The sequence below is a fragment of the Lissotriton vulgaris genome, chromosome 6 (genome assembly GCF_964263255.1).
Source record: "Lissotriton vulgaris chromosome 6, aLisVul1.2, whole genome shotgun sequence".
NCBI classification, from domain to species: Eukaryota; Metazoa; Chordata; class Amphibia; order Caudata; family Salamandridae; genus Lissotriton; species Lissotriton vulgaris.
In genome coordinates this window covers 1,892,717,388-1,892,734,553 of record NC_141694.1, presented here as the reverse complement: position 1 = coordinate 1,892,734,553, position 17,166 = coordinate 1,892,717,388, and the positions used below count along the sequence as shown (strand labels likewise).

The 17,166-nt window shown below is 44.7% G+C and overlaps 1 protein-coding gene across 1 annotated transcript in view; it reads right to left on the bottom strand.

Moving 5' to 3' along the window:
* Positions 1–1,759: 1,759 nt before the first annotated feature.
* LOC147709799 (uncharacterized) overlaps positions 1,760–17,166 on the bottom strand; it is a 37,560-nt gene continuing 22,153 nt past the window's right edge. Inside the window, exons 2-3 of the mRNA XM_086928238.1 lie at positions 4,821–5,619; positions 1,760–4,655 (exon numbers count right to left, since the gene is read on the bottom strand). Of these exons, the coding sequence (XP_086784364.1) occupies positions 3,898–4,620 (723 nt within the window). The 5' untranslated portion in view covers positions 4,621–4,655; positions 4,821–5,619 and the 3' untranslated portion in view covers positions 1,760–3,897. The remainder of the gene's footprint in view (positions 4,656–4,820; positions 5,620–17,166) is intronic.

The window sequence follows — 17,166 nt, the reverse complement described above, 5'->3', positions numbered from 1 at the left end:
GAGATATGTGTTCAACCCTAATCACAGTTTAAATGCACCCCCAGCTTAGCCACAGAAGTAACAGAGCCTTGGTTCAACACGTAGAAGGATATTATCAGTTAATGGGTTTCTGCTTAAAGACTGGTTCCAATAGCTCAGATGGTTGCAGCCGCTACATTCTATGTATCCTCGCATTGCTGGCAATGGTCAAAACCATCGGACCCAGAGAATGATCAGACAAAGTTCTAAGTAAATGTGTTATAGTTTCAACTCGCCAATTTCATCTGTCAATCCTAACTAGGAATCGATTCTGGAAGATATGCCATGTACTATGGAATGGAATGGATCCACTCTGGATTTGGGGCATTCAACACTGTACAAGTTTAGCAGTTTGTACTGGTGCATAATATGCCTTAGATTTTCCCTTGGTGTTTCTCCCGTTCCCGCTGCCAGTGCCATCCAAATCAGTTTGCAGCATTAAGTATTCTCAACAAATTGCAAAGCAAGGGGAAGGGGTCACAAGCCTGTTCCCAACTTTAGTGAGAAAATAAATGGAAAAAAGCAGGATCAGCAAATTGCGGCCCACATATATTGATCAATGTAATGCGTGCCGAACCCAACAAACCATGCACAACCAAGTACCAACCCTCTCCATCAAGAATGTGTCCAAAGACCTGAACCTTAGGCCTTGTTTAACCCATATGGCCACTTCCATAATGGCTGAGGAATAGAAATAGATGTAAAGGGCTCAAAATTTTGTATAAATTATTAACCCCCACAGAAGCAGCATGCGTCTCCTGAATGAATGCAACATCCACTTCATGCCTACTGAGGTATGCAGTCACCAGTCGGACCTTGTGGTGGTCATTAACCCCTCTGACATTACAGGCAAACATACTAATCTGAAGTTTTGACCCCCCTTCTTTTCACTAATCTTTTCTGTAGGGTCAGAAGTATTTCTGATATGAAAACCCTGTGTCACCTGTTTTCTAGTAACAGTCACCCAAACAGACATCCTAAACCCCTACCCACATTGCTTTAGTAACCTTAGCAAAGCTTTGCAGTCTAGCCTCATGGTGGCTAAACTGGAAGCAATCATATTATTGCCCAGACTCCTGTGATGTGCCACAGTGTTAGATGTAACAGTAGTGTTGTAAGCCTGTCCTTCCATATCAATGAGATGTAACTTGTCTTGAAACTGTGGGTTTTCATTGAGGGTTAGTAGCTGGTGAATTGTAGGCAGCGGGAGACCTTTTCTAGCTCACACACGGAGTGCCTCCCTCTTTAACATTCTTTATAGCACGAGAGCAAGTCTTGTTCACTGCAGAATTAACAACAGTTTGTCTTTTATAAACAAATAAAGAGAAGCTTCCAGTTTGTAATAGTCTCTATACAAGTATTAATGTCTTCAGGGTGGTCCATCGACTAGGTACTCAGATTTAATGAGACTAAGGGGTCGGGTACACACGGATGACATTTCTAGTCCCACTGAATGACCTGTAAACATAAATCCTCAGTTTGATACTCCTCATTAACCCCCTCCCACATTTCTCTAATGGTGGCCACAGAGTTTATCCTTTTGGAACAAGGCTTGTGGGGTTATAAGGCCTTTGCTTTGTCTTTCCCTATTCAGGCAAAGAGATTTATTTATTTGTCTTTTCATATTGCACAGGCTTAGCCTGAATGAACATTACAATGCTTTAGAAAAGAAAATAACTATGTACACCATATTTTATTAGAAAGGCTACCATTTTTAAACATCTAGGATTGCAGTCAGTACTTTCAGATGATGTTCCTTTTATTCAAGATCAGCATGTTAAAAAACTACACTGTACAGAAGTAGAAAGAATACACATGGGATAGGAGATTGTAATCACTGCTCTAAGTAGAGGCCTCTTATTCACCGCTTATCCAGAAACCTGTCCTACAAGATCTGTACAAATGGTGGCAGCTCCTGTCCCACATTAAACCATACACCTAATGCACACACACTTTAGGGGTTGCAAACCTCTAGGTTCAGTGGCATCGAACTTCCAACAAACCCCAAAACTCCAATTGTCCTCTCTTGTGCAGTATTAATGATGAAAGAAACAAAATGTCAACAATAAACAGCATGAACATAAGTTCCAAGAGAACATACTCTGAATTGCATGATCACAAATGTCCCCAAAACTGTGGATACGAGCCCTTGAAAGCCTTGCAGAGTAAATCTCATATAACTGAGTAAATAGGCAGAGCCAGGTTTCATCACAAGGTAGTCAAAATAGTCCTTATGCCATAGTAGGCATGAACAGGGAAAGAAATCTAGCTGTCTTCTGTAACATTTGCATTCTGAGAAAGTTTGATACTCTCTGGAGTTAAAAAAATTGTCACCTCTGTGGGTGAGGAGTAAGTTGCCCTGGGACCTTTTCTTGACCAATCCTTCGGCATCTACAATGACTGCCATTATTTCTGTGCCTTTGCTCCACATTTTGTTCATGTATTTCATCCCCTATATCCGGAGCAGGTGTGTTTTTTTTTGTAGCAACTGATGACTATTTCAAATGAAAGACTTCACAATCAGTACATTTTAAACCCGGGAGGCCTTTTTAATGCCTCATCAGAGAGTGTTTGAAGGAAATGCTCTTTCATGTTAATAATACTTAAATGGCTTCTCCCCATCGTATAGTTTCTGATCAAGTGTCAGCTATTCCTTTTTAATGAAAGTCTTGTCACACTGAAGACTGACACAGTTTCTTCATGGAAGGCATGTTGACACTTTACGTTCATCCTTTGAAAACATTCTTTGAAAAAAAATTGTTTCTGCCAATAAGAACTATCAGATCAGCAGCTGGTCACATTTATTGCCTCAGTTACTTTCAACTGTGAATTTTCCGATGTTGAATTAATAGCCCCTTTGTAATGATTGCTTTGTCATATTCAGTATATTCATATGGTGTTCCTCCTGTGTGAAGGACGGGTGTCCCACTAGTAATTACTTTATGATGTTGCATTAGCTTTGCCTTTGTACTACCTTTGTGCAAATTTGCAAATCTATGCTTGAGGTCTGCTTGCCACATTGAGTGGAGTGATATGCATTCTTCACTGTCATGACGTTTTCCTCTTTGTTGGCTTACTGTTAATGTATTAGCTGTGCACTGCCAATAAATGAATTGTCACATTCAGAACGTTGATATGGTTTCACCCCAGGGTGGAATTTTTGATGTTGTATTAGTTCTAGCTTTTTGGAGATATGCGTTCTTCGGGTCATGACTTTCTTCACTGTGTGGACTTTGATGATACATTAATGGTGCATTTCTAATAAATGCTTTGTTGCATTCAGTACAGTCATATCATTTCTCTCCCATGTGAACTTTCTGATGTTGTGTTATGTTGCTTCTTTAACAAATGCCTTGTCACAGTAAGTGCACTGATATGGTTTCTCCCAGTGAGGACCTTCTGATGATGTATTGGCTATGCCCTTCTAATAAATCATTTGCCACTTTCTGTACATTCATAAGGGTACATCATTAGGAACACGTGGTCACATTCATACAGTTTTATCCCAGTGTGAACTTGCAGGCGTTGTTTTAACTCTCTCTTTTAAATAATTGTGTCGCCACATTCAGTGTAGTTTTCAGTTTGGACTTTTGAGGTTGCGTTAGCTGTCCATTTGTTAAAAATGCTGTCACATTCTTTACATTAATATAGTTTCTCCCGAGTGTGGATTTGTTGATGCTGTATTAGCTTATTCTTCCTATGGAAGACTTTAACATATTCTGTGTATACACAGGATTTCTGTCTACGTAGACTTTCTGATGTTTCATTAGCTCTCCATTTGTTACATATGCTCAGTGACTTTCAGTATATTGATATGGTTTCTCTCCTAAGTGAACCTTACGATGTATCAAATTTGGCTTACAAATAAATCTCGTCACATTAGGTACACTCATACGGCTTCTCCCCAGTGTGGATTTTCTGATGTTGCTTTAGCTTTCCATTTGTAATAAATATTTTGGCACATTCCGTACATTCATATGGTTTCTCCCCAGTGTGGACTCTCTGATGTTGCACTAGACGTGCCTTTATAATAAAGCCCTTCCCGCATTCAGTGCACTTGAATGGTCTCTCTCCAGTGTGGACTTTTTGATGTCGCTTCAGCTCATCTTTTCTTATAAATGCTTTGTCACACTCACTACATGGATATGGTTTCTCCCCAGTGTGGGTTTTCTGATGTTGCCTCATCGTTCTCTTGGTTATAAATGCCTTGCAGCATTCAGTACATTGATATGGTTTCTCCCCAGTGTGGACTCTCTGATGTTGCTTTAGACGAGACTTAAAAATAAATGCCTTCTCGCATTCAGTACAGTTGAATGGCCTCTCTCCAGTGTGGACTTTTTGATGTTGCTTCAGCATTCCATTTGATATAAATGCTTTGTCACATTCTGTACATTGGAATGGTTTCTCCCCAGTGTGGGTTTTCTGATGCCATTGTAGCTGTCTATTTGCTACAAATGCCTTTTCACATTCTCCGCATTGATATGGTTTCTCCCCAGTGTGGACACTCCGATGTCGCCACAGGTCTCCATTGGTAATAAATGCCTTGTCACATTCTGTACATTCATATGGTTTCTCCCCAGTGTGGACTTTCAGATGTTTCATTAGGTTTCCATTGGAAATAAATGCCTTGTCACATTCTGTACATTGATATGGTCTCTCCCCAGTGTGAGTTTTCTGGTGGCGCTTCAGCTCTACATTTGTTATAAATGCTTTGTCACATTCTGTACATTGATATGGTCTCTCTCCTGTGTGGGTTTTTTGATGTTGTTTTAGGCTTGCTTTGATAATAAATGTCTTGTCACATTCTGTACATTCATACGGTCTCTCCCCAGTGTGGATTTGATGATGCTCCTTTAGATTTGCCTTCCATCTGAACACTTTATTACAGTCTGTACATTCATACGGTCTCTCCCCAGTGTGGATTTTCAGATGTTTTCCTAGGTTTCCTTTGGTAGTAAACGCCTTGTCACATTCTGTACAATGATATGGTCTCTCCCTAGTATGGACTTTCTGGTGAAGCTCTAGTTGTTCCTTTCTAATGAATGCCCTACATCATTCAATACATTCATACGGTTTCTCCCCAGTGTGGAATTCTTGATGCTGATCTAGAGTCTTCTTCATTCGAAACACTTCATTACATTCTGTACATTGATATGGTTTCTCCTCTATGTGTACCCTCTGATGCTGCATTAGGTCTTTCATTGCAAAGAACACTTTTCCACAGTCAGTCCATCTATATGTTTTTTTCCAGCAGGAAGTTTCGAATGATGCACTTGCTGTTTCTCTGTCTAATAAAAGATGTGTCACAATCTATATATTCATTCAACTTCTCTCCTGTGTGTTCTTTCTGATACCAGGTTCCTTTGTAATGAGCACCTCAGGCGTGCTTCAATATGTCAGTGTGTTATGTCTTCAATGTTCGGCAGCTGATTTTTAAAAGCCAAGTAAAGACCTCATTAGGCAGTGTAGGTTTCCTTCTGCAGAAAGACGTTGGTGAGGCATTAGCCTTCCAGGAAAGACGTATACAGTTTTTACATCACTTCCTACACAAGTGATGTTTAATGCCTTTACCATTTTTGTTCATCACTGCATTTGTTTCACCTGTTAGATTAAGAAAAAGAAACACTGAATAAGCTTAAATGCAGCGCCCATCAGAAAAATCTATTGCCATTTAATGAGACTTACCTGTCATATAGACAGGTGTGATGAATACATTCTAGATTACACTTTCAATGTAAAGATGCAGTAGGCAGAGTAAGGGCATATCATCCTTCCAGGATTCCCTTCTATTTAAGAGTGTGGACTTAAGGTGAAACCAAGACACCAGAGAAGGTTCCGGTTCAGCGAGTGAGACCCTCACCCCACAACACACTACAATGTTCAATTCATAGCAACAAGATGCCTCCCTTCTTATCCAGGGAATACTTCCTACTATCACACAGCCTAACAAATAATACAAGATGGACCATGCAATGCAGAGCATGCCAATAACAGCGGGAAACATAAGCAACTGCTGCAAGATAGTCCTTTAAACTATCAGAGACCCTGGGATAGGACCCGGGCAGGTAATCTGAGCATTTTCCACATAGTTTTACTCTGGAGATCTGAGGCTCTGACCAGAGCTACACAAGGTACAGGAGGTCGACATCCATTTGAAACACACAGTAAGAGAGTCAATAACTCTCACCTTTTACGCGTACAGCTTCCCAATGATGCACAGTATAAAAAAAAAGAAAACCATAAGGTGCAATGAGGTGGCGTCTGTAACATCATTCTGTAGGTATGCACATTTTTCTCCACCAACGTGCACACCTACAGAATTACGAATGCACAGTTATACCTTTAGTCTGGTGTTAGTCAGGAACTTCTATTTTACAAATTACATATATGATTTACTTACTTAAATCGGTTTCAGCTCTCCATCCATTGGTCAGTTGTTATGCCATTCACATTTTGCATCCGCCCACTACACAATACAGCATGTGGCCTGCCTGCTTCAGCCACTTTATCAGTTCCTGCCTCCTGCTAATGATGCTGTAAATTCCTCCTGTAGCTGGCTTTGTTTACCTGATTGCTGCTTTATCAGAGTATAGCAGATGTTGTCCATTTGTATCTATTCTTAATTAAGTAATTCACTTTTTAAAATGCACACAATGAAATGCATTTATACTTGCACTCCTGTATGCATTTTAATTTAGGATTACAGCTATGCTTCTAAACCAATCTAATCTTTATGTCCTGCTTCTAGGTCTTTCTAGTTTGCTTTCAGTGCACTTGCTTGCCATGATTCTATAGATATTTTATTATTACATTACTAATTGACTCTGCGCTCTGCCTTCCATCTTTGCAATCCTAACTGTCAACATCTGTGTGTATCGAACTACCCGTCTATCTACCTGTCCTTCTATGTATGTATCTACCTGTCTATCAACCTGTCTACTGTCTCTCTATCAATGCAACTTTTATCTTTGCAACTCTATCAATCTTTTTTAAATCTATCTATCTTTGCAACTCTTTTATTTTATCTATTAATGTACCTATCTTTTCAAGTGACTATCTCTATTTGCAAGGTTATCTTCATCAATCTGTCTGAGAGTTTTTTCTAAGGTGTAGTGTATAACAAATGTGTCCTATATGCTTCTGAAAGTGGAATGATGCTCGGTCTATTAGTGCTAGTCACAGCAGAGTGCAAGGAAGCATCAGTGGTGCCCATGAATTCTGTTAAGTGTCTCTCTCATGCCCCCATCCCTTGCACCCAGGGTGTCTGTTGACTGCCTGTCCCTTACATTCAGTTACTACACCACTGTTCCAATTACTTTTAGTAAGTGTCTGAAATTCAATGCCTCTTTATGCATGTTCACCCCCACATTTCTGGACTGATGCTGCGTTTTTTTAATCTGAGAGTGCACTGAAGCCTGCAAACTAGACCCCAGTGCCAGTGTTCCGACCCTGTACAAACTGCATGTCGCAATTGGATACCCCCAATCGGCATGGACTGACATACTTATAAATCCCTATTATATGGTAACCAGGGCATGTAAGGCAGGGTGCCCATTTAGGGCTGCAGCATTGATTGTGCCACCCTGTGTGTGACAAGGTACAAAATGGCTCACAGCCTGCCAGGACAGTGCATTCACTGAGAGTTCAACTTTGCCTTTCACACCAATGGCAAAGTCAGCCTATCCCTTAACTTAACACTATATATAAGTCTCGCCTAAGGAGGGCCTATACAGCCCTAAGGAAGGGATCTGTATTTTTTTTAAAGATATATTAGTTTTATTTTGACAGTAACACTTCAAAATTGTTGTTTTGCTGTGGATAAAGTTAATTGCCCCATTAGCTAACACAGTGCTAGCCGTTGGCACTCCAACCCACCTAACTCCTGCATGGGACTACCTAACGTGGTCATGTAAGGTATTAAATTAATAGTTGACTGTGACTGTTGTATCATATGCGGATGATATTCAACTGATTGTCACGTTATCTCAAAACCCGGAACGGACAGCTCACCAATTCTCTCTATGTCTAGAGGGACTAGCAGCATGCATGTCCAACCAATGCTTGAAACTCAATGGTAACAAAACGGAGGTGCTGATAGTCGGAAAGGCCCCCTCGATATGGGCATCAGCATGGTGGCCAGAGACATTAGGAAAATACCTACCCCAAAAGCTGAAGTAAAGAACCTTGGGGTCTGGTTTGATTAAAAACTAACGTTCGAAAGCCAAATCCGGAAGGTAGCGGGGAAATGTTTTGGGACTCCTAAGGTCCTAAGAAAACTCCTTGACCTTTTACCCATCACTGTAAGGAAGACACTCGTAAATGCCTTTGTCACCTCCCAGATGGACTATGGTAACATTCTCTATCTGGGAGCATCTACAAAATGACCGACCAAGCTCAAGTTGATACAAAATGCGGCAGCTTGCTTAGTCTTGAACCTCCCAAAAGGAGCAACAGCTGCAAGAGCTCTGGCAACCCTGCACTGGCTGCCTGTGGAGAAGAGGATCACGTTTAAGGCCATGTGCTACTGCCACATAATTCTGTGTAAAAAAGGTCCTCGCTATCTCCAGTCTATGATAACAACATGCACACCGGTAAGGAATCTAAGATCTTAAGGCAGGGCATTGGTTACTGTGCCCAGCATACAGAAAGCAAAGATGGGAGCGCGCACCTTTGGATACCTTGCAGCCAAGGTCTGGAATACACTGCCTTTGGATCTAAAAAGTTAATCTCGCGAAAAAAAAAAATCACAAGAGATTAAAGACATGGCTGTTTCCATCCTCAAACTAGTATTGGGATCCGCAAGTGCCTCTGTTTGCCTCTGGATACTCTTCAATAGTTTCTGTCAACACCTCACTGAGAGTCTGCTCTAGCACCGGGAGACACCGAAGGTGTAACCAGGCACTTTACAAATGGATACATTTAAATTTAACACAAACTCTAATGCCTTACATTCAGATGCTGAAGAAAATGCATAAATTATCAACTGTTAAAAGGGCAGGCCATGTTCAAGAATTGTGGACGAAAGATCTTCTATGAGTGGGAAGAGGGAGTATTCATCCATATTCACTAGCAAATTATGGCCGCTATAGAGTGGAATACATAAATCGATAGCTATTCTCTCTCAGGCATGCTTAGGGAGTTCTGACATGTTCAACATATGTTGACACATGTGTAGAAAGGCAGTTGCATAGATGACAGGCCGGAATGTCTTTTCAACCGCCTCATGTACGTATGGGAACAAAACTCTATTTCAGAGAATTCTCTTTGTGGCAACAATACCACGCTGTCCTTTGCCAGCCACTTCAATGATTCTTTGTCGCAGACTCTCTGAAAATAGGATTCCCAACAATCGCAATACGACTCCTTTTGAGTTATGGATAGTGCATCTTTGGCATGTTTGCATTTTTGATATTCACCATCATTGGTGAGAGTTCAAGTATGTTTGTTTCATGCCTGATATGTACATATGGTCTGGCTAACGAGATGACAGCTGATATGTGCAGTTTGGCAATAAATGTGATGCAGGCTTCAGCCGTCTTGGATGGAGTACCTTGACCTTGTATAGGTACTCTGGAAAAATAAATCAGCAGGATTTAGATCCTTTCCTGATGATGCGCAATTGATTAACTGTAATCCTTCAATCGTAATCCCCTTCTTTCAATATGAGGAGGCATCTTGGCTTTTGGGTTGCCAGGGATAGTCAGTAAAGCTTGATGATCAGTTACCAGCGTAAAAGGCCTTCTATACAGGAAGACATAAAAATATTCAAAAGCCCCAAACCACAGCTAATCGTTCCTTCTCAGGTTGTGAGTAAGCACGTTCTGTCTGGGTAAACATCTACTGGGATATGCCACACTATTTCCCTTTGTGCATTTGGCTGCACACTGTGCTGTGCAAGAATGGCACCAAAGCCACCAAGGCTGGCATCAAAAACAACCTCTGCATGAAGCTTTGGGTTAAAGTAGGCCATTTCAGTAGCATTTTCAATGGATTGTTTAATTTTCTTGAAACTTTTCATGCATTTGTATGACCCCCTATATTAAACATTTTTTTTGCCAACTCTCGTAATGGAGCACTTACAGATGCAAAGTCTTTTATGTATCAGGAACAGTAACTGGACATTAAAGGGCATAGAAACACCTTGTAGGGAATCATCATTTGACAGTGCTTGTACTTTGGCAGGATCAGGTGTCAAAGATATGGCCAAAGAAAGTAGGCTTAATTTTATGGAACTCACAATTGTCTGCGTTTAATGTCAAACCTGCATCAGTAAACAAAAATCATACTTTTATGAGAGCATTATCATGCTCCTTCTGTGTAGCTCCGAAAACCAATATGTTATCGCCTTAAATGAATGCATTTACAACAGGCTGCAGGATACGTCGAATGAGGTCTTGAAACATTCCTGCAGCTGTTGACATCCCAAAAATTAGTCTTTTGTATTGAAACTGACCAACATGTGTAAAAATGGTTGTAATGTACCTGCAACTGTCTTCGAGTTCCAACTGATGAAAAGCTTTATTTAAATCAAGTCAAGAATACACTTTTGCACATTGTGATTTTCACTTAGTTATAGATTTACCGTATCCGCCACTTAATCTATCATCTGTTGAATAATCTGCAAATTTTAATAAAAAATTGTTTCTAGCTCAAATGGTTCAAGTTCCTCAAAATGCAACACCATATCCTACAGCACAGTGGAAGGCCCTTGGCAAAGACGGACTGATCACCTTTCTGTTGCTCTGTTGATATAGTCGGATGTTCAACTGGTACAACCAATGCCAACAGTGTTACTAACTTTAAAAATGATGAAAAAACGAAGTAATAGTATTATAAAATGTGCGTTATGTTGGATAATTTGCTTTTTCTTGCTGCATAATTTATTCAACCATGCCACATAATTTAGCCCTCTCCTGCTGCATAATTCCAGTGGCCCTGATTACATTTCTCTTCAGGCACCAATGTCGATGATAAAGGGTATCGAACATTCATTTATTTCCAATGTAATCTTTTAACAATTTTTGCATGAGTTTTGTGTTTGGCATGTCAACCTTTCCTCGACTCACATTTTTCCTCACATGCAGGCAGTCCAACATGCATGTTTCTCTGAGGTAAACATCAACATGGCACAAACATCTTCTACACGTTCACTCAATATTTAGGCTGATTAAGAAGCTGATCGTATTTTTTTTGTTTCGATTTGCCTCAACTGATGTTACTGCTTGGCCTTGTGGGTGTGAGTCAAACCCTGCTTTTCAAAGGTTCTGGTGGTCATTTTGTCTTCACACCGTGACACAAATATGGTTTGCTCCAGTAGGAAATTAGGGTCTGCATTCATGGTGCCCCCACTTTTTGCCTTGTGTTCCTTGTGTTATGCTGTTTCTGACTAGTCTGACTGGGATACTGCTAATCAGGACACCAGTCTCTGTGCTTTCTCACCTAAATTGGATATGGTGAGTGCTTGGGTGGATCCCAGATTGGCTACTGGTGCACCCTTATAAGTCCCTAGTTTATGGTACTGAGGTGCCCAGGGCATAGGTGCACCAAGTGTCCCCTATGGGCGGAAGCATGTATTATGCCACCCATGGAAGACCACAAAAACTGTGACTACCGGCCTGCCATTGCAGCCTGTGTAAACTGGTGCTAGCACCAGTTATAGCAGATATATTTTTCCCTATATCTGAGTTCACGGCACTTAAAACCTATAAATCACACCAAAAGCTGGCCTTTTCAATCCTGAAAGCAGGGTGGTCATTTCTAAGTGTGAGGGTGCCCCTGCATGAGTGGGATGCCCCAAAAACCTTCAGAGTTCATTCTCCCAGGTTGTAAGTGCATCAGCCATTATGATATATAGAGTGGCCATGTGTCATTACGAGATGACCATCTCTAAACTGGCTGTAACGAACCTTGTCATATCTATTATCAAACATGTTGGAATCCTGCCCCCCCACACCATAAACAGTGTGGGAGGTATGATTCCATGCACTGTTCTGGGAGGCCCTCAGTGCTCCCTGTCCCAGTCTTCAGGAACCGGACAGCAAGCTAGGGCTGCTGCCGACCAGAGGCACGATTCTACTCTTCTGCTGCTGAGCCAAGCTCAAGCAGGGGAAGGCAGAATAGATAGCCTGTCACAGAGAGGTGTGGCCACCTCCCAGACAGGATTTAGTGTATTGGGGCAGGATGGGGGCACTTGCCAGGGCCACAGAGAATGCTTGAAGGGCACACTTGGTGCCCTCCCTGCATACTCCAGTTCAAACCAGTTCAGGGAGCAGTTGGCTCTCACTCTAGTGCGAAACTGGACAAAGGGCATAGGATTATCCTCCCCACTGTCAAGCCCATCCTCTGGAAGGGACCCCTGAATTGTCCTAACCCTTTCCTTACAGTACTTAAGGGCTTAACAGCGGGTGGGTCCCTAGATTCATCGTGGAACAAGATTCACATCAAGACACCACTTCATCTTCGACCGTCTGGGCACTCTGGACTTTGCTCTGGGCACCGTGACTGCAACTGGGAAAACTCCTGCTGCTGCAGGTCTTGTTGCCCTGCAAGTCTGCTGCAACATCTGTACCTGTGCTCCACACAGGATCCTCACAAGGACTGTGGGCATCCTAGACATCTGAAGGAATCTCCCTTGAAGTGAAGAAGCTGACCATCTGCTGATCCGGGGTTCCCGTGTACTCTGAAAGACTCAGCAGCAGAGGTGGTGGTTCTGCAACTCCCTCGAGACCTGCACTGTCTTCTCACCAAGTTGGAGTCCAGTATTCCTTGTCGGAACTTCTGGAACACAACCCCTGTGCACTGCGACAACTTATTGTTGCAAAGCGTTTTTGGCTCCTCCTCAAAGATCTACAGGCTCTAAGAAGCTCCAACATCAAGCATCCCCTGCAGCCAAGCTCTTCATCATCACCACAACTCTTGCACCATAGGCCTTCATCTTTAGTTAGCTGCTTGAGGTACTCTTGCGGCTCCTGTGCTCTGGCCTGTGGGTTCTCGAGGGTCTTCTTTGACTCCAGTGGGCTCCCCTGATTGCTCAGGGCCTACTCTGACTCCCATGCTTATGGTGAGTCACCTGGACCTTGCTGGTCCCGACACTGCACCTTTTTTCGCTTGCCATGTTGTTTGCAGTTGCCAAGGCTTGTTGGTGTTCCTGATGGACACCGACCCCTCAGCTCTCGACATCTGATGTGGGACAGCTGGTGAACAGCTCATGTACTTTCACAGAGTACACACAGCTGCAGGTCACCATCAACTCTCCTGCAACACCAGACATCGGTCGGCATTCATCTTCCGTGCCTCCTGGCCACTCGTGAGTAGCAAAGACTCTGAATCCTCTGCTTGCAGGTACTTCTCATTATGAATCCACCTTTGGGATCCACCAGACACTTTCACCTTCTTCACCAGCGGAATCATCCTGAAGTCCACCATTGAGTTAGACTGCGGTTTTCGACATCACTTCGCACCAATGCACCAGCCTTCACTGGAGTAGGTTTCCTGGTTTCTAGGGTATCCAGGGGTGCAGTGGCTCTCCAACCCACTGCCTTCCACTGGGTTTCTTCAGGGTCCACTGGGAAGGGTCCTTCTTTAAAGTTGCAACCGTGACCTACCCATTGACTTGAATTGAGCATGCAGTTGTTGTGAGAAGTTGGCCCGATATGCAACGTTCGCTATTCTAGCGACCGCTATGTATCGTTCCAACGACCCTTATGGTGTTTGGTTGTAAGTCAACCTATAGACCAGCTATCCTAGTAGCGTGGATACGAGCAGTCTAAGGCTAAAGACTCGAGAGGGCGCGTTAAGCCAGCTGTTTACCACACATGTACCCCTTGAACACCCAGTGAAAGGACACCACACAAGTGTTATGAAAATAAACAGTATATTTATTAAGAATCAAAACAGCCCTGTACTCTTTATGAGGACAGGGTACTAAGCACAAACCAAATTTCTTTAGCAAATACTTCAAGTGCACATTTAAACAAGTGTCCGAGGACACGGGAAGGTTAAGGCAAGTCGGAAGCGAGGGACTCGGGACCCTAGAGTAAGGAGGCTATGCAGGCACCGAAATGCCGAGTTACCTAGCCACGAGGGCTGCGGCTGCACAAGTCTTACAGGCGTCGGGATCTTCGCTGACGAGCCAGGAGCCGGAAGAAAAGGAGTTGCTGGCTGGCGACCAGTGCTGAATAGTTCGTAGAGATCCAAGCCTGGATCGGAGATTGAAGAAACCTGAAAGCAGAGGGGACCAAGTTCGTACTACTAGCCAGTAGTCAGAGGGTACCAGGAAGGCACCCGTTGGCCGTCACCTCGACCAGGTGAGTGGGCGACGCTAGGCTCTGCAGTCTCACGGACCAGGAGGCGTTGTCGGCGACCACGGTGGAGGTGCGAGCTGTCCCACGAAGGATGATGCTGTCGGCGTCGCTGGGCCCAGGATGGGGCAACAAGCCTTGGCAAATCTCAGGGCCACGTGGTGGGCCTAAGATGGCGTCTTGAGTGGACCAGGAGGGTCCGGGGTGCTTCTCGCAAAGATGGAAGCAAGGGCCAGTCTGGAGCAACCAGACCGGCGGTGATGATTCTCGGATGTCGTCACAGAAGGGCACAAGCCAGCGGCTAGTGACCAGACAACGTGCTGAGCAGCGAGCAGAAGGGCCCCACGCAGATCGTGGAGATGCTGGGAGACTGCACTTCGGTGCTGGAGCGGCTCAGGGTCGGGGCTTCTCGGACCCCAGAGCACTCACCAGAGAGTTACCTCGATGGTCGTGCTGGTTTTTAAGAGCGTGCAGGTTCTGATGATGGCCGGTCCCTCGAGGTCTCGTCGCACCCACAGATCACAGCTGAGCTGATGACGGGGGTAGAGGTCAGAGGTGCCAGGGAAGCCGGTTCTCGTCGAGCTGGGCCGTCGGATTCCTTGAGGAAGGACTTACAGCAAACCGCAGAGTTCTTAGTTGGTGCCCGCTGATGCAGGGTGACTACTCCTTAGTCACAAGGGAGAAATCTTGAGAAGAGTCTTGAATGTCCTTTCGTAGAAAGTAGTTCTTGAGTCAAAGATGATCTGATTTGGAAGGGTCCCCGCTCCGGTCTTTATTCTAAAGAAAGGGGTGGGTACATGACTAGGTCCTGCCCTAAGGGTGGGACCAGGAAGGGGGGTAGTTACACCCCTCTCCCCTGCCGGACTTTCCCCAGGCCAGGGCGGTCGCCCCTGGAACTGGTTCTAACCGGCAGATGCGTAGTGAGCACCGGGGTGCCACTCCGCAGTCACCTTCTCGCAAAAGCCCTACCTACCCAGAATACACAAACCCTGTCTGGGACGGTGCGAACACCGCCCTCGACAGGAAACCCTTTGTCCAAGCGCTCCTCGCTGGAAGGACTCCCAGCAGCAGGAGGTCAGACTCGTGTCTGTGGTGGCAGCATCCATTTTGTGGAGCTGAGGCCTTCGTTAACTTTAACCGGGGTTCACAGTTACGTACATGTCGTGTCCCTCTAGAAGGGCGGAATGCTAACCTCGTCGCCAGGGTTGGTGAGAGGGCAGCACCCCGATTCGTATGACACCTTACTCGACATGTCTTGATAACGCGACACCGAAGTTACCGATATGGTACGCGTTATCATGGAACAGCCATTGGGTCTTGATTCCGCAAGCTGCAACCGGGCTCGGCTCGGGCCTGAACCTAGCTCACACGAGCCCACGCACTCTGCCTTCAGGATTGTTAAGGCCTGCCATAGGAGTGACTGATAGGGACTCGGGTGTCCATTGTAGGGTTAGATATAGAGCTACTATACCTAAAGCGAAGGGTGGTTACACGGCTTCGCCCCAGCTGTCGTGCAGCCGGTTGTGTCAAATTTAGGAGGCCAGCCAGGGGTGGCATAATACATGCTGCAGCCCCTGGCGGCCCTGGGTACACCTATGCCCTGAGTTACAGGGTCTGATAAGGTGGCCCAGTACCAATTGGTAAATGCACCTAAGGTACACATCGTAATTTAGAAAGAGAACAGCCAGGCTGTGGGTCTGATTGGCAGGCCCACAGCCAGAGAAAGTCGTAAACCAGTGAAACAAAAGCAAAAAATCTGGGTGATCATGGGATTGCAGACCCTACTCTCCTACAGTTGTGATCTCACTCTACACACGGCCTCCGTTTGGTTTCCTCGTTATTTACCTCGGGTGGTTCCTTGGGTCCCCTGCACATCTACCTCTTCTGGGTATAGTTCTGACTAGAGTCATGGTTTGCATTCCAATATTTTACTATATGGTTTGGTCTCCCCCTAGCGACCACTGTGTATTCCTGCTACTTACCTGTTTTATTAGCAAATTATTGTGTGCATCGCATATTTGTAAGCCTTGAGACTGTCTTTTCCGGTTCAGGATCTGAGTGCACAGACGGCGGACGGAGTGAGGAGCGAGAACAGGTTCTTGGATCATCGCACCCTCTCGCAATGGTTTTTTTTCCGGCTGGTTCACGGCTCCTGACACGGCTCCTGCTTGCTGCAAAATAGCAGGTGTCCATGAGGGCAGCCGACAATGACAGCAAAAACCCTCGCAATACCTGAAAATACTCCTACAGCGCCACGGCCCTCCTCGTCTGATGGGAGCGAGGTGAGCGAGCGAACATCGCACCGCATCGTGTTGCCTACTGATTACGGTGCTGCCTTGGTCCACATTCGGCTACCCCAAACTCACGTACCTTTATGGAGGTCCTGTAGCGCATTGCGGGGGCGGCGGTTACAGGCACAGTCGGGTGCAGCCGGTGGACTGTGTGACAACAAGTGAGCAAGTGTGTAAAAAGCACTAAAAGTGAAGCAGCTTTCAACCCACAGCCACAGCTTACACCGCATAATAGCGTGCAGCAGCTCAACAACCCAACAAAGAGCACAGGATGCCAACAGCACAACAGGTCAGCAGGCCAAACAAAGATCAGGCGTTTGGAGCATTTGGGGGCATTAGAGGAAATTTTGGGGTTTGTGATCTGGAGCCAGACAGCCACAGCACCCATTATAACAAAGATGAGCAGAGAGGTGAGCAAGAGCAGAGAGCGTGGCCGTCTTTAGAGGCGGCCGCTGAGTGTTGAGCCCAGCAGACTACGGAAGTGACCCAACTAGGTTGGGTGCGGCTTATGGTCTGCTTGAGTGCCCTGCTCCTGCCCCTTCTTGCTCTTGGAGTGC